This window comes from Lipomyces oligophaga (genome assembly GCF_038497815.1).
Source record: "Lipomyces oligophaga strain CBS 7107 unplaced genomic scaffold V1516scaffold_2, whole genome shotgun sequence".
NCBI classification, from domain to species: domain Eukaryota; kingdom Fungi; phylum Ascomycota; class Lipomycetes; order Lipomycetales; family Lipomycetaceae; genus Lipomyces; species [Lipomyces] oligophaga.
The window spans coordinates 1,269,410-1,294,613 of record NW_027117786.1 but is presented as its reverse complement, the minus strand read 5'-3'; the positions used below and the strand labels follow the sequence as shown (position 1 = coordinate 1,294,613).

The window sequence follows — 25,204 nt, the reverse complement described above, 5'->3', positions numbered from 1 at the left end:
TCACATGACCTAGCTGAAGTGAGTGCAGAGATATATCTGCTATATCTATCGAAACCGTAATTGAAATCAGTAATGTGCTTGTAAATAAATAATTGCCAACGTCTGATATTAGATGTACATCTATTCTTGATCAGCCAAACTGATTTGTTTGTTTTAAAAATTGTTTTTGACATTGATCTGATCTAGTACGATCTGACGCGTTTACGCGTAGAGCGCTTACATCGATCCAGAATCTTATCAACTCAATCATTCCTGCTCAGAATATCCACAGATTAGCGTGGAGCGCACTAGTAAGAAGAGGAAATATCAGATTACTTATGGCTCCATCCAAAGCAAAGCAAGGTACCATACCTGCAGTGAATCAGACGCATTTAGGACAGTTTGTTAAGAGACCCGATGGATCGAAACCGATTTTCAGACAGACTACTTTGGCGTCGTCGTTCAGTAGTTCAGTCGGTTTGCGTTCCAGCAAATTTGAAGAATCCGGTGAATCCGGCGATTCTGGCGATTCTGTTGAGACGACTACTCCGCCCAGTTCACCAGCAACAAAGCATGTTGGAAGAGTAAGCGCGTCGACGTCCTCCACTGAGCTATCGCCCGCAAAACTATCCTCAAATGGGGTATCAACCGATTTATTTCCAGGATACGTGAAAGAAGAGGTCAATTCTGGAAATAATTCCCCTATCACAGGTTCTACCGGAGGTAAGGATACTTCATCTGAACCAAAATCTCGACGATCGCCTTCACGTTCAGCTTCCCCAAAAGCTAAGGCGAAGAGACAGCGGAAAATCAAAGACGATGACCTTGAATCTAGTGAAGAAATCATTCAAGAAATGTAAGTATTATCTGACATGATTTTTGACTAACTAAATTCTGATGTCAACTGCAGAGAACTGGCAAATCAAGATATCGTGACTCAACAGTCTTGGAAACAGAATGCTCCTGTTCCTTACGCTTCGCTATGTTTTACATTTGAAAAGATTGAAGCAACTACTAAACGTCTGGAAATTATTTCTTTTTGCGCGTCATTTCTTCTCGAGGTGCTTCGTTTGACACCAAAATCACTACTTCCCGTGATCTATTTATTGATCAATCGTCTTGGTCCTGACTATGAAGGTCTGGAGATTGGTCTTGGGGAATCGATTCTGATGAAAGCGATTGGAGAATGTACCGGTCGAAGTCCTGCACAACTTAAGGCAGATTATCGCGAAACAGGAGACTTGGGCACTGTGGCCAAAGAATCTCGAAGTGCACAGAAGACGATGTTTAAACCAAAACCTTTAACAGTCGAAGCAGTGTTTAGCAATCTTCGGGAGATCGCGGCTACAACGGGTGCTCTGAGTCAGAGTCGCAAAATTGGAATCATTAATCGGATGCTGGCTGCATGTGAGACAGGTAACGAAGCTAAATTTTTGATCCGCAGTTTAGAAGGAAAACTGCGCATTCGGCTGGCAGAGAAAACAGTTATTACCGCTTTAGCTCAGGCTTTGATTACTCGTGAAGCTGAAAAATCTAAGAAGAAATTAACTGCTCAACATGTTGCTGAAGCAGAGGCAGTGCTAAAAGAAGTATACTCACAAGTTCCTTCGTATGATTTGATTGTTCCCGCAGCTGTTGAATACGGAATTATCGAACTACCAAACTGGGTTAAGCTAACTCCGGGAGTCCCTTTGAAGCCTATGCTTGCAAAACCCACAAAGAGTATTACTGAAGTTCTGGATCGGTTTAACGAGGAAAAATTTACTTGTGAATATAAATATGACGGAGAGCGTGCCCAGATCCATTACATAGCGGCAGAAGACGGACAAAATCCTACATGTAAGGTATATTCACGGAATTCAGAAGACATGTCAACGCGGTATCCAGATATTTTAGCATCGATTCCGCAGTTTGTCAAAGAAGGTACTAAGAGTTTTATTCTGGATTGCGAGGCAGTAGCATGGGATCGAAGTACTAAGCGGATTTTACCTTTTCAAGTCCTTTCTACGCGGAAACGAAAGGATGTGGATGAGGGAACTATCAAGGTGAGGGTATGTGTGTTCGCGTTTGATTTGTTGTATGTGAACGGGCGAAGTTTGTTACAAGTGCCACTTCAGGAGCGTCGAGAGATTCTCCACGACAAGTTTGCGGAGGTTGAAGGAGAGTTTTCGTATGCTACGTATCGGGATCTTTCGAATGTGGACGAAATCCAAGAGTTTCTAGATCAGAGTGTGAAGGATAGCTGCGAGGGGTTGATGATCAAGATGCTGGACGGAGAAGAGAGTGGGTATGAGCCGAGCAAACGGAGTCGCAACTGGTTGAAACTAAAGAAGGATTATCTCACGGGCCTCGGAGATTCGCTTGATCTGGTAGTGATTGGCGGATTCTACGGGCGAGGAAAACGGACAAATTGGTACGGCGCGTTTTTGTTGGCGTGCTATAATCCGGATACCCAGGGTGAGTGGAATCAAAGCCTGGATGAGTGGGGTGTGGGAAGCTAATGAATTAGAATACGAGAGTATATGCAAAATCGGAACCGGGTTTTCAGAAGAGATGCTAGAGAAGCTGTATAAGCAACTAAGCACGACGGTGATGAAGAGTGCGCGAGCATATTATTCCTGTGTGACAAGTGGGCCAGTGGCGCCAGACGTGTGGTTTGAGCCTACGATGGTATGGGAAGTATTAGCAGCAGATCTGTCGATGTCACCAGTTTACCGAGCAGCGATGAATGAGCTTGGAAGGAATCGAGGGGTTAGTTTGCGGTTTCCGCGGTTTATCAGGATTCGAGAAGACAAGGGGGTTGAGGACGCGACGACGTCGAGTCAGGTAGCAGAGTTTTATGAGAATCAAGCTAGTGCTAGCACGGGCGGTGTGGAGGAGGTTGATGAAGACTAGGTATTGAATAAATTTGAATCTTGCAAATTGTAGGACTAGAATGGTGGACCGGAGAGAGGATGGGAATAGTCAGGAACTAGATGAGACAATATGACAGGGCAGGGCAGGGATAGCGAGGAGAGAGAGTTGCATGGGCTACCATGGGTAAGCTGGATACAAGGTTAGCTCAGTCCTTGCAGGACACCAACTGTATCAGATATTGCGGATCAGCAGAGATTTGTGAATTTACCGGACGCGTCGGTTTGAGTTCACTACGCGTACTATGTGTATTCTTGCGCGGATCTACGCGAGTACCGAAAACACCGCCTGCTGGCGTAACAGATATCGGACTGGAATTGATGGTTGGAATGAAGAGCCGACAGATATCGGCCAAAGAGAGGAACATAGTCTGAGCTTTGCCGTTTCGCACCGAGCTTCGGGGCCAAACTATCAATCAGAAATTACATTTCTGACGCGACTTCGTTGTTTTTTATCTATCTGGACGCGTCGATCTCTCGAAACACGTCTGTCAACGCTTATGTAGACGCTTTATTTTTCTTCATGGCTTTTTTCATGGGCTTATCCATGACCGTCTAAATGGCTGTCCCTGGCCGGTTGTCGCTACGCAGGAGTCCAACCAGCCTCAAAATGTGGCTCGACTCAGGGGACTGTCGATGCCGGTTACAGCTGTGGCTGCATGAGGCTGGCACACCTTGTGTCAGCGCTTGGGTGTCGTGCTGCGCTTGCGCTGGAGCGTTACCACGGCCCCGCTGGGCTAAGTGATAGAGCACACAAAGGCCTCTGCTTACTGCACGCAAGGGGAAGGCAGCAAGTCGCTGTTCCCGAACGCAGCAAGGGGCCAGCCTCGCGCCACAGCACCAGCCGGCTGCGGCGTCTGTATGCGGAAGGAAGGGGCCAGTGGCCAGTTACAGTGGCTGGTGGGTGGCTAGGCAGCCAGCCCCTGTGCTGGGTGGACTTCAGTGGAGCTGGATTTGCTGGCGAAGATATTTAATCAGCTTCAGATCCTTACGAAAATAATTATTCGGTTGGAGTTATATCGGGCTATTGTGCTTTGATATATTATAGTATTCTTCTATACGATATAATAGTGTAGTATTACACTTGGGCAATTCTCCTCTAATTGGCTGTAGACGACTCTCACGGTTGACGTTTCGCTCCTTTTTTTATTCGTCATGTTCGAAAAAGATCTCAACAAGTCGGCTCTGGACATATTCCTGGCCTCTCCGGTCTCCCCACAGATGATTGCCTATCTCGTTTCCACGACCCAGACAGTCATTCGCTGTGACTCGGACTCGGCTGAGGCATATGTGTCGCCGCCTGCTTCTCCGGTGTCGGCTGTTCCTGCTGGAGTATCTGCAGCGGGTCCAAGACTACCCTCCCTTACGTCGTTCATCGCAAATCTGGTCACCTCCTCAAATGTCCAGACCCCGACTCTTATGTCTACACTCGTTTATCTATCTCGACTTCGCCAGCGTCTTCCTTCCATGGCCCGTGGTCTGGCGTGCACTTGTCATCGAGTGTTTCTTGCAGCACTAATCTTGGCCGCAAAAAATTTGAATGACTCGTCACCTAAAAACAAGCACTGGACAAAATATACCGTTGGCCTGTTTTCACTGGCTGAGGTAAATCTCATGGAGCGGCAATTACTATATCTTCTCGACTGGGATTTGCGTATTACCATGGATGATCTGGTGATGCATTTTGCTCCCTTTTTGGCTCCAATCCGAGCTGATCTTCGTCGCAGAGAACTTGCCGCGCGACGTGAACGGGAGCGAGAGATTTTGGCTGTTCGTGCAGCCCAGCTGCAAGCTGCGGCCCATCATCGTGCAAGAGACCCAGCAGTGTTGTACCATGCTGTTCCTCATCGGGCTGTTTCCGCCTCTTCTATTTCTTCGATTTCTTCTGTATTGTCGTGTTCGTCGTCGCCATACAGCAGCAGTATCAACACTACGCCGCCATTATCGCCCGATTATCCTGCGCCTGCTCTCTCTACCTCCTCGTCTACTTCGTCCGCTACATCATCAGTCTCTATTTGTTCCACCTCGCGGATGCCCACACTCACTTGCTCCACGTCCTCCTCATCTATCGCATCTTCATTAAGTTTACCAGCCAGCTCTATTATATGTCTTCCTTCACCCGCTACAGAGGGCTTAGTCGAGTCTTTACATGCATCGTCGGTGTTGCCTGAACCCCTGACAACTTCCATTGCTCGACCTCAAGTTTCAGATGACGACTTGTATATGTGTTCACTTGACCAGTCGGCAGCAGCCGTGGACTCTGTGTCGGATTCAAGCTGTCTTGACGCTGCGGATTCAGGCTCCCATTTACTCTTTCCACTTGCACACAATAGCCACAAGCTTTTACGTGGTAAGGCGTCTGGCTTGATTGCAAAGTTTTGGGGTCCCCAGCGAACGGTCGTTGCATAATTCGATTTTGTCTTGGTCTGGCGTTTTGGGTAATTAATGCATTCTGGAGTATCATCTACTGTTCCATATATTTCATTCATTTTTCATTCATTAATTCATACATTCATAAACTTCTGTTTCACGTAATTTACAATTTCGATCCCCTTTAATTTATCCATTCCACTCTGTTCAACATCAATCGCTATGCATCTCTGCGCTGCATTTGCTCCAATTTTGTATTCTCCGCTATTTTGTGGTGATTATAGCATATCACATTTGCTCTTGTTGCATCCCTTGCTTCCCTAATGAAACTTTCTTTAGCCGAGCTAATCTGATCTCGTGGGTGGCTGAATGTCATGTGATGCACTAATGATTATATAATGTATTATGGTTCTGATTGATGAAAGTACATCTCTAGAAGACAGAATGTGGCAGGACTCTTGGACTTGAAGTAACTGTTTTGTCTATAGAGCTAGTGTCAGATCAGACTGGATTTATATGAAGAGATATTTTAAAGAAACTAATCAAATTATTCCTCGATATTCTCCAGTTGTCATGAGCCAGGTGATGTTCAGCCGATTTATTGCAATCCGGTCGCTCATTCCTATCAAAAAGGAGCTATTCTCCTATCCAATATATTAATAAGACGTTCTTTGTTTGTTTTAATATTTGTTCTTTTCATCTGTTCATTCTTGAATCGAATTTTCATTTAGCTTATTTAATTAACTAGTTAGAATGCATTTTTATTGGAAAACCCAACTTGAGTTTATCGTGAACATTAATTGGATCTTGGTTGGTATACAGCTTAACCCTCTGGAGATCTACAGGAGTTACGTATACTCTATTCCTGTATGTCACCCAAGCTACTGTCCCAGCGTGTAAATTTTCTTCGACCGAGTTCTCCTATTATAACCGAAGTAGTCTGGTATCTTCATTCCAGTTCCTCCATAAATAGCAGCAGCTGAGCTATATCTACCGTCCAACTGACAATACTTAGATACGAGCACTGATAAATTACAAATAAAACTTTTGCTGATTTACAACCAGAATATAAAGCTTAGCTTTTAGCGGTGATGAGAATGGTCCTGCCCCTTTGGAAAGTGTAATACTGGGTACAATCTATGGCGAACCGCACGCGTTCTTACGCGTGCGGTTTTGCCTACGCTGAATAAATAACCTCCACTGGCCGCAACAGTTTGCGCGACCGTTCCTCCTGTTGTTTGTGACGTCTGCAGCTATTAGGTTACATAATTGCTTTGTTTAAAAAATCCTTCAATTTCTTACTCACTTCTGTGAAAGCCTGTAGATTGCTCATGGTATGCAGCATCTCGAGGAGTAGTAGCATTATTCGCCACTTGATAGGTAAAAAGTTCTTTATTGATGAGCTCGTGCTAGCCGAATAGAAACAAGTTAATTTAGCCAAAGGCTGTAGATTCAGACTGAGAGGTTGACAGATTAAGGATAATTGGGATCACACATATGACTAGAAGTAGGTGAGATGAAAATCATCGATCTACGCTGATATATTTCTAGGGCTCAATCTAAATTCTAGAATAATTTTAGGGCTAATCCAAACGCGAGATTCTAGGATTCAGGGTCATTCTTTTATTTAAAATTTTGTAGGCACAATTGCATGTTCCCAAGACAAACTAAACAAGCACATTACTGGATCAAATCTAGTCTGAATATCCTACGGTCAATCGCTTACATTTTATTTCATAAAACTTATTGAAGCATATAGGGAATTTCCTGGGAACAAAGAAGTGAACGGAGAGGTGACCAAAGATCATCTCTTGCAAAGTCGAATAAAATGACTCGGACAAGTACAAGAGATGTGGAGAAGTGGAAGTGAACAAAAATCAAACCAGTGTTCAAAGCTAGTAGTTGGTCTAACCTGTGCTATCTCATCAGCTTGCTAACTATACTAGAGGAAGTAAACTAATAAATATCTATGAAATTTCATAGATAACTTGGTTGTCGTGTCGACCATACACGTGACTGCGCGTTGACGGTAAATCTCAGCTGGTCGAGATGAATTGGTGCAATAAACAACGAACTATCCGTGTTTGTAGTTATCCATATCTTTAAAACAGGATATGAACCAATTTTTGACGCTTATTTCGATTTTTCTAGGCTGAATAAATTAATTATGAATATTTTGGAGTTCTACTGATAAGTCGCTCCACAGACTGAATCTCTGTTTTAAGTCCTGTAGGAGAAACAAGTATGTTGATATGATAGCTAGTGGATCTGAAACAATGAGCTAAAAAATCAATATTTTAGATCTAATCTTGTCAATACTAGAGTTATATTTATTTTGCTGCCTATTCAATTATTTTAATAGCTGCTTATTTAGATCGGTACTACTTATGACTTCTTCCCGTTCAATCTTGCTGTTGCTGTTGAGGATAGTTCTTCTCAAATTTATAGATCTGCAGCTACGCTTAGCTTTAGTGGCTTCTAATGCATTTTGTCAATCTGTTTCTCTAGGTTCGAGGCCTGTTCAAGGCCTATTGCCTGTTAATCATGCAAAATTTCGTCTATATCAGTGATGAGCTCGTGTCCAATATCAATATTATGCTCTTTCCAAGGAGTTTGTCACGCCGATCTCCAGGGTGTATTACGGGGCTTCAAATTTAAAAGAGGCTCTTTTTTGTACGATAATCAGTACTGCGACTCTAGCGCGCTGGGTAGATACGCCGCTTATCAGGTTTCTTCACGACCACAGAGACGACTATGCGGTTAGTCTGTGTGCAACGATTCAGTATCATCTAGATCAGATGTCATCAGTGACTAACCGCACACTTTGTCTAGTGAACTAATCTTCGGTAATCATAATCTTCTTTCAATTATACTGCAAAAATAGCATAAACTATCAGACAAATGAGTAACTGCCAAGACTGAGCACAGAAATGGTATTCAAGCAAGACATTCTTTTATAGGGAAATTGTAACTAGAATCGGAAAATATAAGAGGGAGATGTTAGAGAAGCTTAATTAGAAATAGATCAGCCATAAGTTATTTTATGCCCTTTTCAGTCTAATATGTCAACATTACAGCAGCTAAATTGTGGTTCAGACCGCCGCCAGCATACTAATTGCAAAATTTATAATAGTTTTGGAGCTTTGTGTCATCAGTGGATCATTTTGGCATTAATAATATATGGCATGAGTGGGAAGGAGTTTGTTGAATCCAATCCAACACCCCAAGAGGGAGGCATGGCATTATGTAGCAGAGTCAATTAGATTTTGAAAGCTTGACTAGTCGAATCTACTGAGTCCATAGAAGGCAATATTAAAGCAAATCTTTCGTCACTGGAGTTTTCTCTATTTGGCCAAAATCTCATATTTAAACTATCCAGATGATTAATCAAACCGTCAAATTCCGGAAACAGTGACAAGAAGCAGAATTGGTCGTCATAGCAGAACCATCACGATAGAGCGATCAGTGCTGAATTTGGCTTGTTAATCACCTGGAAGGTAAATGGGCCATACTAAACTATAATATAGTCATACAATGTAGTAAGTCGTTTATTATAATAATAATATTTTTTTTTGATAAAACGAAAACTGGATTTAAAAAAATTTACTGGAGTAGTCTCAGAACAAATCCATACTATTTTCAAGATCTAAACTTCAGTACACAATACCCTCGAAAACGTTGAGCTCCCTTCTCCACAAATGCGGTACAAAGATACATGGCTGCTCCGGCCGAGGATTTAACTCGCAAGGCTACCACTCCAACTAAACAAAGTGGGGATAGGAAGAAGTGAGGAAGAGTGCGGCAAAAGCAAAGACTAAATAGAGAAAACTTGAGCGAAGTTGATTCTATAGCATAGTGATTTCCAAATTGCGCGAAAAAATTGACAATTTTAAAGTTGCAGAATAGCGCGGTAGGGTCTTGAAGCGCAACATACGCCAGACAATAATATAGACCTACTCCTCTCCCCCTTTTGCTAGTCTTCCCAGCACAGATCTGTGGAAGAAGAGCCAAAAAAGAGCAATTACAAAGAAGTCGTGCATGATATAGATATTGCGGGCGTGGAAATGGACTTTGTCGACTATGAGTTCGACAGCAAAGAGCAATTCTGGGAAGGTGAGCGAATTCAATATGAAGATGAAATTTGGTTTGATATTGACAATGCGATTAAGAGCTCGATGATATGCTTTTGTCGGATGCTCATTCCCCAAGTCTGATTGCGAATTCTGTTCGCTCGTTTGTCCGGTTTGCGACGAAATTCATGGAAGAGTATCTGGCCTCCGATGAAGATCTCATGCGATGCTGTGTCAAATTTTTGAATTGTCCATTATTTGTCAAGCATCGAGGACAAGTCCGAAGAATCTTGATCACAACGCTTGTTCAGCCTGAAACCCCTTTACGGACGTTGTTACTTTCCGGAATCGTACTTCTTCTCGATGGTAGGAAGCACAACGATACATTTGAGATGATGCAAGAAGAAGAGGTTTGTCCAGTAGTCATCGACATTGTCTGGCATTGTCGCGCAGTTGACCATAGGCTGCACGAATGCTATCTCGAGATTTTATATGAAATGTGTCGGGTACAGCGACTGAGGTTTTGCGATCTTGATCATATTACCGATGACCTGATCGAATATCTATTCAACTGCGTGGAACATAACGACAGCTATGATTCTGATCCGTATGGTTATTCTCATATCCGTATCTTGCTTGTTCTCAATGAGCAGTATATGTTATTGCAAAACGCCCGTTCGTCGCTTAACTCTCATTCCGAGCCTGTTGAAAACAAAGTTCTTACAGTTCTGGCGCTCAAAGGACATATCTACAAGATATTTGGTACCAACATTATTATTTTGCTGAACCGTGAACAAGACACAGCACTCCAGCTTTTGATTCTGAAAATGCTGTATCAGCTGTTTACACATAAAGCGACGCAAGAATATTTTTATACAAATGATCTCACGGTTTTGGTAGATGTTTTCATTCGCGAATTACATGATCTTGCAGAAGATGCCGACGCGCTCAGACACACATTTCTCCGAGTTTTACATCCAATGCTAGCATACACGCAGCTCCGGCAGATCCAATATAAACGAGACGAACTTGTCAAACTTTTGAAAATGCTTGGTGGTAGTAATCGCTCGGGACATTATTTACCTATTTCGGAGACAACACAAAGACTAGTTGCGAGATGCATGACTGTTCCATGGCTTGAAGCCTTCTTTTCATTTGACGATGAACATCCTATCCATCGATTAACTCTACAACATCGACTTTATTCATTTGGTAAATCGTCCTCGGACCATGGTTCTGCGGGCAACTCGGCCGGTAACTCAATAGGAATCCATTACGACGGACAAAAGCAGGGTGATGTCTCTTCGATTTCCTCAACAGTGTCAATATCAAGCCAAATTGCATTACCGAATGCATTTCCTGCTCTCGACAGCATGACAGTTCCCCACTCACCGACTAAATCTGAAAGCACAGTGAATGTGACGCCCTCTGCGGACGCTACTGGTGGCGGAAATTATGGTAGCGGATTGATTACTGGGGAAGCATAACTCAAATTTGTTTGATATTTGACGCATTAGGTCTATTGTATTTGGAGTTGGATTTTTTCAAGTTGCAGCAACGAAACTGATTAAATAAGGGAATTAGTTGTTGGTTTCAATATTTATTTTTACTGTCATTCGTTAATATTATAGTTTTACACAAAGTTCTACAAAAATGAAGTCACTCTGTCCAGGAAATAGCAAACATCATTCCAGCGCCTAGAATCATAGCGATTGCTTGCCAAAACCCTTTTTTAATTTCGCCGATTTTCGTCAGTCTGGAGTCTGTTTCGAGAATCTCTGGTATGACACCGACAGTTCCAATGTACAAGAAACCTCCGGCCGTGAACGGCAAGACAAGATCTCCCACTGTGCAGGTCGTGCCGAATAGCCCAACAGGAGACGAAGCGAGAGTATCTGATCCGGCAGACGAGGAATCAGCAGACAAAAGTTGAATTCCGATTCCAATGAATGTGCCGACGTATGCACCAACTGCTGTTATAAATTGAGCACCCATAGCTCGTTGCTTGGAAAATCCGCCCTGGACAAGCAGTGCAAAGTCGCCAACTTCATGAGGAATTTCGTGGAAAAATACAGCTAGAGTAGTCGTGGCACCAACGCTATGGGAAATGTAAAACGAGGCGGCAATGGCGAGGCCATCAGTAATGTTGTGAGAAAAATCGGCTATCAGGTTGAGATAAGCAGATAGCTTAACAGAGGCACTAGGTTCGGATTCGTCCATATTGTGTCTCTGCTCTTTCTGTATAGGAGCAGAAGCTTCGAGTTCCGTGTTTTTTGACCGGGATCTCAAATTGCTTGCTGGACCATCAGAGATCACTTCAGAAGAACTCGTCGAGCTAGAAGTAGTTATCGGTACATCAGTGTGGGAATGAGAATGACCATGCGAATGGCTGTCCTCGCCGCCAGCAAAGATGCGCATGACTTTATCCAACACGATGAATGCACCAAAGCCCAAAAAAATGGCAGCTCCGAGTAGAGTATTGCGATGATCTTCAACCAACACGAAACGAACCCTAGCAGGATCATGACTTTCGCCGAGAAACGTCTCCGGCATGAGATGAAAAAATACATCACCTAGCAATCCGCCGACAGCAAAAGCAACGAGGATCGAGAGCGACGACGGATCGATATTCGGTGGGATTAGTGCCAAAAACAGATTCGGCGGACCAGAAATATATGTAGTTGCCAATAGAGCGTTCGCACCAGGTCCAAAGGGAAACAGCTTATTAAACATCTTCTGAACAACACCGATCTCAGTTGACAAGCTGCCACGCTTCAATTGGTCAAGTTCCTGGACTACAGCGCATTTGGCCAATCCCTCATCGATATATTCCATGTCGTAGGCGCCAGTGTCGGTCAACAATCTATTTGCGGTTGTCATCGCTGCGAATCCTAGGAGACAGAGCAGTGACATTCGCACGCGAACAGAACAACCAAAAACACTCATCACGCGACAATTTTGTATGATCGCACTAAAAAACTGCTGATCTTAAAACTATAGACCAATATTCCGTAACAGCTATCTAATTATCTGTTCAATTGATCTCAAATCAATTCGTCGCTTCTGATAGAAGTACGTTCTTCTCGACCCTCTCCGGCGGCAGGCTCACGAAGGGGGTTCAACGCTAGACCACATAGGGACCAAGAATATCAAATAAGGTTTGTATTCATACAAAACCAAGGTTTACAGTAAACTTTATATGGCTTATTTCGGTAAGGTTGTTTGTTCTGTTTTGACTTACTATTGTTAACTCAAAATAAATAACAAAAAAATTTAGTTCTCTCAGAGTTCTAGTTTTGCATCCTTACCTTTCAGGTCCAAATCAAGTTAAATTGGGCCATCATTGCGCCGTGAACTCGTCGCCCAATATCTAGTTGGCCGGAATTTTTAGGTCGCTGGGGACGTTCGACGTCGACACTTTCTCCTTGAAAGCGTCGTCCGAACAGGTTCCCGACTAACAAATTTCAACAGTAAGCGGATCTTGCGATTCCCTCATAAGCCAAATCGCAAAATGCAAGACTATTTGTCGGGACTGCTCGTGCAGACGCAGCCAAAGCAGTCCACGACTGCGCTTGAGACCATTGCTAAGCTCTGCGACCGAATGATCAACTCGACATTGCTGGAGGATCGTCGTGCCGCTGTTCTCGGTTTGAAAGGTTTTTGTCGAGAGTATCGCGAGACAGTAGTGACTGGTGGATTGCGTGGTCTCATTTCAGAACTGCAGATGGACAGACTGGACACTGAGACTGTCAAAGCGACATTAGAAACCGTGCTGCTCTTATTCGTCAGGGACAAGGGAGAGGTATTTTTCAGATTCATTTCCACCACGGACTGTATTGAGAAGAACAAATACTGAACATATAGGGTTCGGAAATCGATTACATTTCGCTGTGGCTGGCGGACGAGTTTACGCAGGTAGGAAAGGACAACTGTTCAGAGTTTATCAGGGAGCCAACAGATACTAACAACCCACAGAAGGAGGAAAATATTTTTCTTTTGATCGACCTGCTTGAAAATACTGACTTCTACGTGCGCTTATATACCCTTCAGCTGCTAGGGGCTATTCTTGCCAACCGAGCAGACCGGACCAAGCAGTGTGTCTTTGCCGCCCCACTCGGGATCTCGCGATTTGTATCGACTCTGGATGATTCTCGAGAAGCTATTCAAAATGAGGCTGTCATGCTGCTGATTCATTTGGTTGACGGTCATCCCGATATCCAGAAACTGGTTGCGTTTGAAGGAGCATTTGATAAAATTTTTCTCATCATTGAGCGCGAGGCCGGTGTTCACGGCGGCATAATCGTTCGAGACTGTCTAAGATTGATTGCCAATCTTTTGCGAATCAACCCATCTAATCAGACCTTGTTCCGGGAAACAAGCTGTATACCCCGACTGTCCAATCTAATGATTGTGCAGAAGGGTGATTCAGATTGGGATGCTCAGCGGGTACGAAATATGATACTAGTGCTAGAAATTTGTAGGTTATTCGTCGTCGAAGATAGTCTAGAAACGCCCGGTAATCAAGAGATATTATTTCAAGCCGGTGTTTTGATGAACGTTCTACGTCTTGCATTTGCGGATTCGACGAATATTCAAGTCCGTGCAATAGCGCTTGTGGCCGGAGGTGACTTGATTCGAGCGAACCATGACATTCAGGAAAAATTTGCAAATATCGATGTTCCATACATTAATGTTTCTGTGCCGGGAGATTCAGGCCATATCCAGATCGAGCCAGAGGTCATACCTGTCACTCAAGCTCTTCTCAATTGGGCACTAGGATCTTCCTCTATTTATGCATTTGATTTGCGCGTTGGTGCATGTATGTGTTTGGAAGGATATTTAGCGGATAATAATTTCACTCGGGTTGCGTTTCTGGAGGATGCCATTGACGCATATTTGAATGATAATCGGGGTCAGAAGAACTCGAAACTACTAAGCGGGATTCTTGACCACGAAACCGATTTACGCTCAGATCCTTATCGTACCTGGTTTGCGTGTGTGATTATGCTTTACATTTTCGAAGGAGGTCAGGAACTCCGCGATTTGGCTCGCTCTATCACTATTGGTGATGAGTCTCAAGGAGAGGAAATCGTAACTGCTATTCAGACGATTTCAGCAAATTTGGTTGCATCGCTGCAATTCGGACTCGACATTCGAATCTCGGTAGCGTATATCATGTTGTTGTCGGTCTGGCTTTACGAAGATTACGAGGCGATCAATGATTTTCTCAGCGAAGGATCGAGCGTGCAGTCTCTTGTAGCGGATGTATCTCAATCTTCAAGTCACAACGTCATTGTAGAAGACATGTGTACTGTTCTATTGGCTGTCTTATTCAGCTACTGTACAACGCAGTCCCCGATTCCTCGACCTACATTGCATCGATTATTAGTCAATCGAATCGGCAGAGACTCGTTTGTCATGAAGCTTCGCTCGCTTCGACGACATCCACTAGTCCGCGATTTCGACCCTACAGAGATTTTGTCTGCGAATAAAGACGAAACTGGGTTGCCTAAAGTCTATTTCAATCGAGTTTTCATGGATTTTTTCAAAGACCGATATTCCAGGCTGGAAAAGGCCCTTGATCGAGACCCGAATCGGGATCCAATTAGTCCTGAAGCTATCGAGGCCCAAAATGAGCAAGCAATGGAGTCGATAGAATCTATGGCTAAAGAGATTGATCAACTGAAGGCAGCATTTGCTACTTCCCAAAGTGCCCGTGATGAAACCGCGAGTTCGTTGGCAGCTGCAATCGCCAATGCCGAGGAAATTTTGCGAGAGAAATCTGCGTTTGAGCAACGATTTTCGGACGCACAAGGACAGATCACCAAGTTGAAGGAACAATTAGATGCGCTGGGAAGTGAGATGTCTAGTGAGCGTGAGAGCCGTGAAAGGGAGCGAAAGTCATATGAAGGAGCAGTTCAAAGTACTGGACTGGACAACATGAGAAAGGATAAGCGGATCAAGGAGCTTGAGGAACAAGTTCGCAGGACGGCAAGTTCAAGCAGCTCTTTGGAAAAAGAACTTTCTCGACGACAGGATCGAATAACGCAGATTGAGAATCGCGAAAAGGCTGCAAAAGAAGCTTCATTGGCAGAGAAGATGCGGCTTGAGGGCCGAATCCGGCAGATCGAGGACAGTCGAAGTAAGATGCAAATGCAAATACAGGAAACTGACAAGCAGCTGGGAGCTCTTCAAGGTCTTATTGATGGTTTCAAAAATAAGTTGTCTGAGCAGTCTAATGAAGTGGAAACGTTGCGCAAGACGGTTTCGGAGCGGGAGAGTGCAGTTGCCGATTTGATCAAGCAAGGAATGGACCAAAAAGATCGGATTGCAGAGCTGGAAGGCGAGCTTTCTCAATGCAATTCGGATAATGAGAAATTGAGGGATCGCATTTCAGAGCTAGAACAGCAAGTTTCCGAAAAGGCTAATGAAGCTGCACATGCACTGGCTCTGAAGTCGGATCTTGAACAGAGCAGCCAGGAGCTGGAAAAAGCTGTAATTGCATTGGCAGTGACGAAGGAGGAATTGAAAGAGAAAGAGGTTGAAATAAAAACTGAACGTGAGCGAGCAGAGAAATTTGAAAAGCAATGTGCTGAAGAGAAGTCTATGAGTGACAAGCTGAAGAGTCAGCTCAGAGACTCTGAAGAGAAGGTTGAGGATCTGTTATTGGTGATGTCTGATCTTGAGGAGAGATTGCAGAAAGAGAATGATGATGATGATGATGATGAAGGTGAAGAAGGTGAGGAGGAGGAAGATGATGAAGAGGTGGAGCAGGAAGAAGTGAAGCAAGAAGAAGCAAACAAGAAGTCTAAGATCAATGGAAAGGAGGCAGACAAAGTGATCGAGTTTACGAATAGTACTGAACCTACACAAAACGGGAAGAATGAAGAGATTGAGTCTATGAAAGGACAAACAAGCTCTGAATCTGAGAAGGGAGCAAACGGGTCTGGGTCTGAGGCAGGAATCGATTCTGATGTAGATTAAGAGGAGGATGTATTATACAAGATAGGAAGTAAATTACTGATAGCATTGTAATATAAACTACGCATACCGAAATCGGATTTAATCTAGCTGAACAACGTGTTTTTTCATTACTGGCCGCTGTGTTTTCTGTTGTTCGAGCTTTAGCAGATAGTCTTGACGCTTGAAAACTTTTATAGATAAATCCTGGAAGAACGCACTTGCTGGCTCCAGATCCAGGCCACGATCGACACATTGCTTGGCTTCATCGAGCCGATCAACTGCTAAACATGCTTTCGCAATCCGATAATATGCTTTTGCATTGTCTGGCTGGGACTTCAGCACCACCGTGCAGTCTGTGATAACTTTTCGGTAGTTTTTCAGCTCGAGATTGCATGCTGCTCGGTTCAAATAGCACGTCAAGGCCAGTTGCTCGAGTTCTACGGTGCTTGATTCTGCTGTTGTGGTGTCAAGTTTCAGCGGGGAATCTGTCCGAACTTCTTTCGAATTCAAAAATAATTCCGCAGCCTTGTGATCTAGTTCTGCCAGCTCTGCCGCGGTCAGCTTGCGGTTCAGATCCTCTGTCCGGCTGTCGTGCGCTTCTTCCAGGGTGGTCGTAGCTGTCTGACCGGTTGCAGTCGCAATTCCCTTCGTGTAGAACTCAATAGCATCTTTATACTGTGTCCCGGCAAAGCATTCGTTTCCTTGAATTTTGAAGTTCCGTGCAACTTCGAGCGGTGTGCCTTCATAAGCCAGTGCCTGCAAAGCTTCGAGTGCGAGGTTACTAGTTTTGCCATCGTCGCCCGTCGTGTCAAGCTCAGTCATGAACAATGGCAGCTTATTGAGATCATGAAGAAGATCTGCTGTCGTTTTGCCTTCATTTTTACGGGCTGGACCAATTGAATGCATTTGGTTAATTAGTGCACTTTGGTCTGTAGATATATCTGATTTAGACGAAAAAAATATTGTGCGGCGAACTATTCGCAAAATCTACTTTATTACTATATATCAGTACTAAATTTATGCATATATTACATCAAAATTCATTGGATTGCCAATTTTTAGCCAAATTCCAATAATTTAAACAATTCATCTTCTCTAGCATTTCGCGTGCTTCCGAATCCGACTCCAAAGCTCGCGATATCCACCGCCGGAACTGATGTTGTTTCAACTGTCCTTCCCAGACTAACTCGCACTTATTCTCGGTCTCAATCTGGTCAGTAGACACGACTTCCCCTGTGCTAGTCCAATCAATGCGATTTAATAATAATTTTTTGTATAGTTTGATAGCACGAGAGCCGCCCTCAGCAACAACCAAGGTAAATGACGGCGCAGACAGCGCTACACCTTTTAGGCTAAATTCTCGCGCATTCACATTCACTTTGTAACTATTTTGTGGATTCAAATGTGCAATTCGGAACATGACTCCAATTATGCCTCTTTGCTCATCCTGCTCCAGCTTCGTTTGAAGTTTTTCATGCCGTTGTTCGGCTGTCAGTTTCCGAGCCTCGTTATCCTTCACATGCGCCTGTTTTCTCTCCTCCATTTCTCGTCGTACTCGAGTTTCAACGAGAGTAGGATCTCGAATGGCCTCGTTCGTAAGAACTGACATCAAATTACTAAGTTTGACTTTCGGAGCCGGTGCTGGGTCTAGTCCTAGTCGGATTCGATCTTGCTTGTCTTTATGTCGCTCGGCTCGCTCAGATTTTCGAATGCGTTTCATCTCTCGCTTCGTCAAATACGGCGGTCGCGGCATAGGTGTCTTACTATCCCAGGGAGGTGCAATAGGAATAGGATGCTGGATATATATGGATATAACTGAATCCGATGTATCGATCTTTATTTTAGATGGATCCGACGACACATCTTCGTAAGACGCGCCGGGAGAAAGCAGTCCTTGGTCCCACCATTCCACTTCCGGAGGTTCTTGCCTCTAACATCGTTAGTCTGAAATGTTTACAGATAGCAGAATATACAACACCTTTAATGCCAGATCCGCGGGATCAACATCCTCTGAAACTCCTGCTCGCTTACTGTCTTCTAAAATGCGTTTCTTTAGTTCCTCGAGTTTTGCCTGTTTCCGCACTTCTTCCGCTTGCTCAATAAACTTTCCCTGCTCATTAAACACAAGCGCTCTGCGAGTTCGGTCTCTAGGCCGCATGTCGAGTGTTGCATCGTAATATGGATTTGAACTATTGTTGGTATCGTCCTTGACTGGAGCAAGATATTTATTGACCTTATTCTGACCGCGCTTGGATTTAAATGTTGATGCAAAGCTTGAAGCTGTGTTTCCAAGTAGTGCGGGATGCAGTCCCACATTTAGACCACCACGAGCACGGTCAAGCTCTTCTCGAGAACTAGATTGCGTTGGAGCTACTTGAGATTGAGGAGATGTCGAAGTTTTGGAGGCAGGAGTAGTTGACCTCTGATTTAAAGTAGCAGAAACTTGGGCTCGCTTCGCTGCTATCTGTGCCAAGAGCGCTTTCATGTCAATTCCTGAACTTGATGAAGGAGATGGCGCAGTTGACGACGACGACGTTGAATTTGTGGTTGACTTCGAAATAGCGCCAGCTTTCGAAGCCTCCAGTCTCTCGGCTATCTTCTTCGCTGCCGCTGACGCCTTTTCTCTTGCTATTGCTCGCGCTCTTGCAATGACATCTGTTGCAGCAGGTGATGCTGTTACAGCTCCCTGCTCTTGCGAAGCTTGCTCATTCGAACGAGACTTCTTAGTAGAAGAAGACGACGACAATGCGACATCGTCTGGGTCCAGATGTCTTTTGCGTACATCAGCCGCCGGTGAAGCCATTCTTCCTCTGGCGTATCAAAGGCTATGGAAAATACGATCACCAACACTAGCCTATTTCACTTGATGTACATTGTGTCATCGCAGATATTTGATCGGAGAATTGTATAAATCTTCAGTCACGTGATATTAATCAGATGACATCAACGAGCACGTGAACAGGCGTCTCCACGTGATAAGGGGAAGGGTATGAATGTTTTGCTAAGACACTTGAGAGGGCGCGCTCGAGGAGAGACGAGAGCGAAAATTCGCGCCAAACAAGAAAAAAGGAGAAAATAAAGTAAAAAAATAGGCAAAATAGAAATAATATGAATAAGTTTAAAATCTTTAGCAGCCCCAGACCAGGTGTGGTCGATCTATGGCTGGGATGGGGTTTGTTTACTTGCACGGTTGCCCTGCCGACGTCGAAGACTGAGTTGCTGATGTCGCCGCCCCACACGCGTCTTTATAAGGGCCCCCGTCGCGCCCTCATCGTCTCTATCTTCATCACGAAAACCCACTTTGTTAAAGCTCTGTATTCTTTGTTTTCTGACTTCAGTCGATCTCGGTAACTCAAATTTATTTTTGTTAAATTCCCTTGTTGCAGCTATTTTCCAATTTCTATTACCTCGATCAGAATGCCGCCAAAGAAATCCTCCTCCACCGCAATCACAAAGAAGGCTGCTGTCGCCGAGCATCCCGCATACAAGGGTGAGTTTGGATTATTGTCTCGAAGCTGTCTGAACGTCGTCGCTGTTGTCATTGGCATTTGCAAGAGCTATTTGAAAATATTGGTTTTAGGGTGGTCGTGTGTAGAACTCGACTGCTGTCCAGCTGGATCTCGACTGGGCGATACCCGATGATGATGATGATGCACTGCCTCGGCAGCAAGTTTGACCCCTACAACTTCCGCTAACCACCTTTACAGATATGATCAAAGAGGCTATTCTTACTGTGAGTATATTGATTTGTCATTTGACATTTTGTTTTTAGCTTGCTAATCTTTTTCAGCTCAAGGAACGTAACGGTAGCAGGTATGTTCACTGTGACCCCACTCCAGCCCAACACCAACGTATACGCGCTCCGGTCGGTCTCGATCACCATCGGCTAACAATTCACTACGTAACATACAAATTTATTCTATCATGATTTGCCCAGTGTTTTGTTTTTTCTTTTTTTCTTCCCTCCGAATTCGCCTATTTCGTGATGTGCTTTAGTTAGTCGAGGTGTGATTGGGTGGCCTCAACGCGCTTTCCGCCGCAGGAAGATGCTTAGCAGTCTCTGTTGTTATGATGAGATTCCTATTCTTCGGCGTATACGCCAAGTATATTATGGTATACGTTTTCGTGATGGTTCACTATTATTGACTTTTCACTAGCCGTCAAGCTTTGAAAAAATATATTCAAAACAACTTCAAAGTTAAAGCCGCAATTTTTGAGACCCAGTTCAATGCTGCTCTCAAACGCGGTGTTTCTGCTGGAGACTTTGTGCAGCCTAAGGGACCATCTGGCACGGTAAAGTTGCAAAAGAAGGAGCCTGCACCAAAGCCTAAGGAAAAGAAGCCTGCTGCTGCAACCAAGAAAGCTGTAACTAAGAAAGCGGCTGCTCCTAAGAAGACAGCTACGATCAAGAAGGAAAAGTCTGCTTCCGCAAAAAAGACTACTGCATCTAAGACAAAGAAGCCAGCTTCTACCAAGGCTGCTAAGTCCAAGGCATTGAAAGCTAAGCCTGCAGCACGCGTTACAAAGAAGGCAGCACCAAAGAAGGCAGCCCCGAAGAAGGCAGCTTCCACTTCTGCCAAGAAGGCTTAAACTGAACGGCCTATTTCAGCTCGATTTGAACAGTATATTTGACAGTGCAGACGCAGGCTGCTTGTTTAACGTAACTGTTCATGTGGAGGCTGTGTTTTGATAGTTAATGACGGTCTTTTTTGTTTTTGAGAGTAGTGCGCCAGCTCCTGTTCTGCAACAACTAACAGTGAGCAACTTCGGAACTATTTGTGTGAAATCTATGTTTATTTGCCGGCTTGAGATCTCTTATTATATGTTTTTTTAATCGTCCGGGATTGTCTTGTACAATGTTTTAACGCGCTGCGCGTACTTTGCTCTTCAGAGATCCGTGTATTTGATATATATATCTACATGCGTTTTTTCCCTCTCGTACTGTCTTCTATATTTAACTATAGTTCTGCGAGTGTGTACTATTACTATATGTTTTTTTATTTTTTTCTCTTTTTTCTTCTAATCTTGTTGGGTTTTGCTTTTGGTTCAGTATGAGATGTAACAATAATACGCGAAACAGGAATCTGTATCAACAAACACCGCCACAGTTTTAACTATGAATGCGTGGGTGGAATATGGTCTGGGATATCGTGAGACTGCACATATGGTGAGTAAGTACGCTATATTTTTGCATTTATGTTGGATGCCACAGCTGCACCGCCCTTTCACGTTGTTAAGCTTGGCTCCCCATGGCCGGTTTTCGTAGTTTGTACCGTTTCCAATAATCCCAATTCATGCCCAATTCATTCATTTAGTCTCCGTTTTCGCGCTGTTTCTTGCAAATGATCTCGTTAGATTGACGAATTTCTCGTCGAAAGCAGCGATTTTAGGACCCTGATTCATCTGTTTTGTTTTTTTCGTGCGCAAAAACAAATCCAGATGGAGTCACCGGCCTACTCAGCTGGTCCGCCGGCTATCAATACTAATCCTGCTGCTCACTCGCAACCCGCAGCAGCACAGCCGTCTTCGCTACCGCCATCGCCAAACAAGTACAATTATCAGCTTCAGCAGCCGATAGCAAAAAAAGTGTCAGATTCTATGGCTGTTTCACAAGTTCACGAGGGTCTGATTGCAGTTCCGTCCTGTACAGTCGACCTGCGAGATACATCAAGCGAAAAGCTGGCGTCAAAGTCTACTTTACAGGCTAGTTCGCTACCTGTTGCTAAGACAACCACAACAACCACTACTACCACCACGACTATTACCACCACAACCACCACCACCACAACTACGGCAAACTCAGGCAGTCGACCGCAGCTCCAGAAACTCGATTGTTTGACTTCTTTTCATGATGTTGACCCGGCCCAGAAGAGGCATGACATTGCTGATCTGCAGCTCCTCATGACCGACCATCATTCTTCTTCTTCCTCTGCCGCGACCAAGCGTGTCTCCGGTGAAAACTTCAATGAGTCCTCCGCATACTCTTCGTCTACTTCTTCGCAAGCAATGCATGTCACTCCAGCGGCAGCGGCTGCCGCAACCAGTTTTCTGACTAGCAAGCATCATCTGCATTTTAGCCCTTCTGGTCGGGGCCTTGACCACATTGCTCCTCAACCGACCGCATCAGTAACCCCGACTTCTTCTTCTTCATCTCCTTCTCCTAAATTTTCGTCGGCTCCTCCTTCTCCTGTTTCACCGGCACCTCGAACTGATTCCGCTGGTTTGGCCCCCACTCTTTCTGGCTCGTCCAGATCATCTCCGCCCATACATACTCCACCCAACCGCAACAATCCTCGAAAGCAGGAGCAGAATCGGAATAGTACTTCGTCTTCTTATCGTTCTATTTCTCCGGTGTCATCCATTGCTTCGTCTTCGTCCGGACGAAGACGTCGTATACGCAGCATTTCACCCAATCACTCACCTACCCGAGTTTCTCGACCGGATAACTCTGTGCCTCCGGTTCCTCCTCTTTCCCACGACTTTATTTTATCTTCTTCCTCTGTGTCCCCTGTATCGCCTGCTTCGAAATCTATGCTCTCCAGTCCTGCCACCTTGAAACAGTCTAAGTCAGGTGCAATTACAGGCAATCCTTTTGATGGTCGATTAACTCGCCTACCATCGGATCATTTTGCTTCGAGTAATTTGAATAGCGGGGACAGTTCCAGTAGCCGGCAAAGTGAAAATGAGCTTTCAGCTGTGTCAACTAGTAATACGCGAGCTACTTCTGCAGACGAAACAGTGGTTATTATTCCTAATGACAATATTAACCGATCTAATGAAGAGGTCAGTGGACCTTTATCGAGTACTTTGAAAACTCAGCAGAACTCTTCCAATGAAACTCGGGATTCTTTTTCCTCCCTTAATCGTCTTGGATCTTTTTCGTCTCAGCAGCGACCATCAGTTTCAATCATTCGACAGCAGTCGTATCCTATTGTGGCGGCTGATACAATTCAATCGATTTCAAGCGATTTAGGTCTATCCGTTTCACGAAGTCGGAGTGCAATTGTTACCGGAGTTGGAAATTCGTCTACTTTGACAACTGGAGAGTTGAATGATGAAGTTGAACGTTTACGAGATGACATAGTAGCTCGTCGAGAGGAAAAGCGACGGCGACGGGAGCAAGAAAAAAGAAAGCAACGTGAGTTGCTGGAAGATGACAAAGTCCTTGTTGGCCGAAAAGTTGCTGAAGGACATGTGAATTATATTCTAGCATATAATATGCTAACGGGTATCCGAGTTGCTGTATCTCGAACTAGCTCTAAGGTTGACCGAGTTCTTACGGATGCAGATTTCACTACTAAACACAAGCTAGCCTTTGATATGTAAGTTCGCAATTATATTCCTCAGATCACGAATGGAATTAACGCAAGTAGTAACGGCAATGAGATGACGCCTTCAGCTAAGTATGCCTTTAAATTCAAGGACTATGCGCCATGGGTTTTCCGGCATCTTCGAGAACTTTTCCAAATTGATCCAGCAGACTACTTGATTTCTCTTACATCAAATTACATAGTTTCAGAAATGGGATCGCCCGGTAAAAGCGGAAGTTTTTTCTACTTTTCACGAGATTATCGCTATATTATCAAGACAATTCATCACTCTGAGCACAAATTTTTACTAAAGATTTTAAAGGAATACTATCACCATGTGAAGGCCAATCCCAATACACTGATATCTCAGTTTTACGGCCTCCATCGAGTGAAATTGCCGTATGGGCGTAAGATTCATTTCATCATTATGAACAATTTGTTTCCCCCGCATAGGGATATCCATGAAACTTTTGATCTCAAGGGATCGACTTTCGGTCGCGACTATGATGAAGAAAAGCTTAAGCGCAACAAGCATGCGACGATGAAAGACCTAAATTGGGCTCGTCGGGACCGGCACATTCAGCTTGGGCCACTAAAGCGGCGACAATTTGTGCAACAGCTTGATGCTGATGTCAAGTTTTTGGAGCGTCTTCACATTATGGATTATTCACTACTAATTGGTATTCATGATATTCAAAAAGGTAATACCGAGAACATTCGAGATAGCACGCTTTCTATGTTCACGCCTCATGAGGGGATGCTGATTGATTTGGAGAACCCTTCAGGAGTGGGGACTAGTATTGGATCTGGTGGGATGGAACGTCATAGTTCAGGAACAGGAGGCAGTAGTACAGGAGTGAATATAGCAAATGCTACAGGTGGAGGCAGCGGGAGCAGTAGTGGTGGTATGGAACGTCGAGTAACGCTTAAAAGGGCGTTTTCTACTGTTGCTGCAGTTGGAGGGAGTGGAAATGGAGCTGGAATTGGAGGAGGGAATAGTAATGGAGCTGGAGGAGTAACAACAGGAGGTGGAGCGACAAGTGCGACCCTTGGGCAGGTTCGAGATGAATTGCCGCTGGATGAAATACCAGGGCGGAAGAATTTTAAATTTTATGCAGACGACGGCGGGTACCGAGCCACAGACGAGCGCAATGCTCCAGTCAATGAGATTTACTATCTTGGAGTTATTGATTGTTTAACGCACTATTCGTTTGCGAAAAAGCTGGAAACGTTTTGGAAAAGCATGTCACATCCGCGGGAAGAGCTTTCCGCAATTCCTCCGTACGATTACGGTGAGCGGTTCCTTCGATTTATCGAGACATGCGTGAGGACTACTACTGGAACGAGCCGGACTGGAAATAAGCCTCGGAACGATCCAGGAAGTTCTGCTGCAGCAGGTTCCGTAGTAGCTATTGTGACGCCGATTCCAGAGGTGGATAGTGAAGAATGAGAGAGGAAAGAATGTATTATAGAATAGCATTGATGAGGATCGAGAAGATAGGAATGCATGATATTGATTGTTTTGAATATTGTGATGTACATAGCGACTCAGCAAATGTACCAGTGTATATTGCATGTAATTGCCTAAAAGATAGAACTA

General features: G+C 44.3%; 9 protein-coding genes across 9 annotated transcripts; 6 read left to right on the top strand and 3 right to left on the bottom strand.

The window, feature by feature from the left end:
- Nucleotides 1–60: 60 nt before the first annotated feature.
- V1516DRAFT_671405 (ATP-dependent DNA ligase) lies at nt 61–3,072 on the top strand. Its single transcript, XM_066921554.1, has 3 exons — nt 61–835; nt 890–2,436; nt 2,489–3,072. The coding sequence occupies exons 1-3, from the start codon at nt 318–320 to the stop codon at nt 2,872–2,874; spliced, it is 2,451 nt and encodes an 816-aa protein (XP_066779122.1). The 5' UTR covers nt 61–317; the 3' UTR covers nt 2,875–3,072.
- Nucleotides 3,073–4,046: 974 nt separating this feature from the next.
- V1516DRAFT_620610 (uncharacterized protein) lies at nt 4,047–5,300 on the top strand (the record flags this gene model as incomplete). Its single annotated transcript, XM_066919496.1, has 2 exons — nt 4,047–5,047; nt 5,168–5,300. 2 exons carry the CDS (start codon nt 4,047–4,049, stop codon nt 5,298–5,300), a joined length of 1,134 nt encoding a protein of 377 aa, XP_066779121.1.
- A 3,721-nt stretch (nt 5,301–9,021) lies between these two features.
- On the top strand, nt 9,022–11,004 carry V1516DRAFT_671392 (uncharacterized protein). Its single transcript, XM_066921553.1, has 2 exons — nt 9,022–9,374; nt 9,431–11,004. The coding sequence occupies exons 1-2, from the start codon at nt 9,326–9,328 to the stop codon at nt 10,816–10,818; spliced, it is 1,437 nt and encodes a 478-aa protein (XP_066779120.1). The 5' UTR covers nt 9,022–9,325; the 3' UTR covers nt 10,819–11,004.
- V1516DRAFT_671390 (ZIP zinc transporter-domain-containing protein) lies at nt 10,912–12,423 on the bottom strand. Its single transcript, XM_066921552.1, has one exon. The coding sequence runs from the start codon at nt 12,275–12,277 to the stop codon at nt 10,991–10,993; it is 1,287 nt and encodes a 428-aa protein (XP_066779119.1). The 5' UTR covers nt 12,278–12,423; the 3' UTR covers nt 10,912–10,990.
- Nucleotides 12,424–12,571: 148 nt separating this feature from the next.
- V1516DRAFT_671389 (p115 like vesicle tethering protein) lies at nt 12,572–16,387 on the top strand (the record flags this gene model as incomplete). Its single annotated transcript, XM_066921551.1, has 3 exons — nt 12,572–13,133; nt 13,196–13,246; nt 13,307–16,387. Coding segments are annotated over exons 1-3 (3,346 nt in total), but the record flags the coding sequence as incomplete, so codon positions are not given.
- V1516DRAFT_671384 (uncharacterized protein) lies at nt 16,285–17,247 on the bottom strand. Its single transcript, XM_066921550.1, has one exon. It carries the CDS (start codon nt 17,198–17,200, stop codon nt 16,394–16,396), a length of 807 nt encoding a protein of 268 aa, XP_066779117.1. The 5' UTR covers nt 17,201–17,247; the 3' UTR covers nt 16,285–16,393.
- A 7-nt stretch (nt 17,248–17,254) lies between these two features.
- Nucleotides 17,255–19,188, bottom strand: V1516DRAFT_647882 (pre-mRNA processing factor 3-domain-containing protein). The gene is made up of 2 exons (XM_066920207.1): nt 18,273–19,188; nt 17,255–18,224 (listed from the first exon to the last, which is right to left on the bottom strand). The coding sequence occupies exons 1-2, from the start codon at nt 19,095–19,097 to the stop codon at nt 17,328–17,330; spliced, it is 1,722 nt and encodes a 573-aa protein (XP_066779116.1). The 5' UTR covers nt 19,098–19,188; the 3' UTR covers nt 17,255–17,327.
- Nucleotides 19,189–19,711: 523 nt separating this feature from the next.
- Nucleotides 19,712–20,884, top strand: V1516DRAFT_662911 (winged helix-turn-helix transcription repressor DNA-binding protein; the record flags this gene model as incomplete). Its single annotated transcript, XM_066920471.1, has 4 exons — nt 19,712–19,784; nt 20,002–20,027; nt 20,085–20,107; nt 20,452–20,884. The coding sequence occupies 4 exons, from the start codon at nt 19,712–19,714 to the stop codon at nt 20,882–20,884; spliced, it is 555 nt and encodes a 184-aa protein (XP_066779115.1).
- Nucleotides 20,885–21,574: 690 nt separating this feature from the next.
- V1516DRAFT_199379 (uncharacterized protein) lies at nt 21,575–25,185 on the top strand. Its single transcript, XM_066918729.1, has 2 exons — nt 21,575–23,616; nt 23,668–25,185. Exons 1-2 carry the CDS (start codon nt 21,734–21,736, stop codon nt 25,052–25,054), a joined length of 3,270 nt encoding a protein of 1,089 aa, XP_066779114.1. The 5' UTR covers nt 21,575–21,733; the 3' UTR covers nt 25,055–25,185.
- Nucleotides 25,186–25,204: the final 19 nt, after the last annotated feature.

Excerpts from the sequence above, each read along its gene's own strand:
- V1516DRAFT_671390 (XM_066921552.1), bottom strand. The coding sequence starts at position 12,277 with ATGAGTGTTTTTGGTTGTTCTGTTCGCGTGCGAATGTCACTGCTCTGT.
- V1516DRAFT_199379 (XM_066918729.1), top strand. The coding sequence starts at position 21,734 with ATGGAGTCACCGGCCTACTCAGCTGGTCCGCCGGCTATCAATACTAAT. Across the intron at positions 23,617-23,667 it reads CACAAGCTAGCCTTTGATAT|TAACGGCAATGAGATGACGC; the intron begins GTAAGTTCGCAA and ends TAACGCAAGTAG.
- V1516DRAFT_671392 (XM_066921553.1), top strand. The coding sequence starts at position 9,326 with ATGGACTTTGTCGACTATGAGTTCGACAGCAAAGAGCAATTCTGGGAA. Across the intron at positions 9,375-9,430 it reads CAAAGAGCAATTCTGGGAAG|AGCTCGATGATATGCTTTTG; the intron begins GTGAGCGAATTC and ends AATGCGATTAAG.
- V1516DRAFT_647882 (XM_066920207.1), bottom strand. The coding sequence starts at position 19,097 with ATGGCTTCACCGGCGGCTGATGTACGCAAAAGACATCTGGACCCAGAC. Across the intron at positions 18,225-18,272 it reads CCGCGGATCTGGCATTAAAG|AGGCAAGAACCTCCGGAAGT; the intron begins GTGTTGTATATT and ends TAACGATGTTAG.
- V1516DRAFT_671384 (XM_066921550.1), bottom strand. The coding sequence starts at position 17,200 with ATGCATTCAATTGGTCCAGCCCGTAAAAATGAAGGCAAAACGACAGCA.
- V1516DRAFT_671405 (XM_066921554.1), top strand. The coding sequence starts at position 318 with ATGGCTCCATCCAAAGCAAAGCAAGGTACCATACCTGCAGTGAATCAG. Across the intron at positions 836-889 it reads GAAGAAATCATTCAAGAAAT|AGAACTGGCAAATCAAGATA; the intron begins GTAAGTATTATC and ends TGTCAACTGCAG. Across the intron at positions 2,437-2,488 it reads CTATAATCCGGATACCCAGG|AATACGAGAGTATATGCAAA; the intron begins GTGAGTGGAATC and ends CTAATGAATTAG.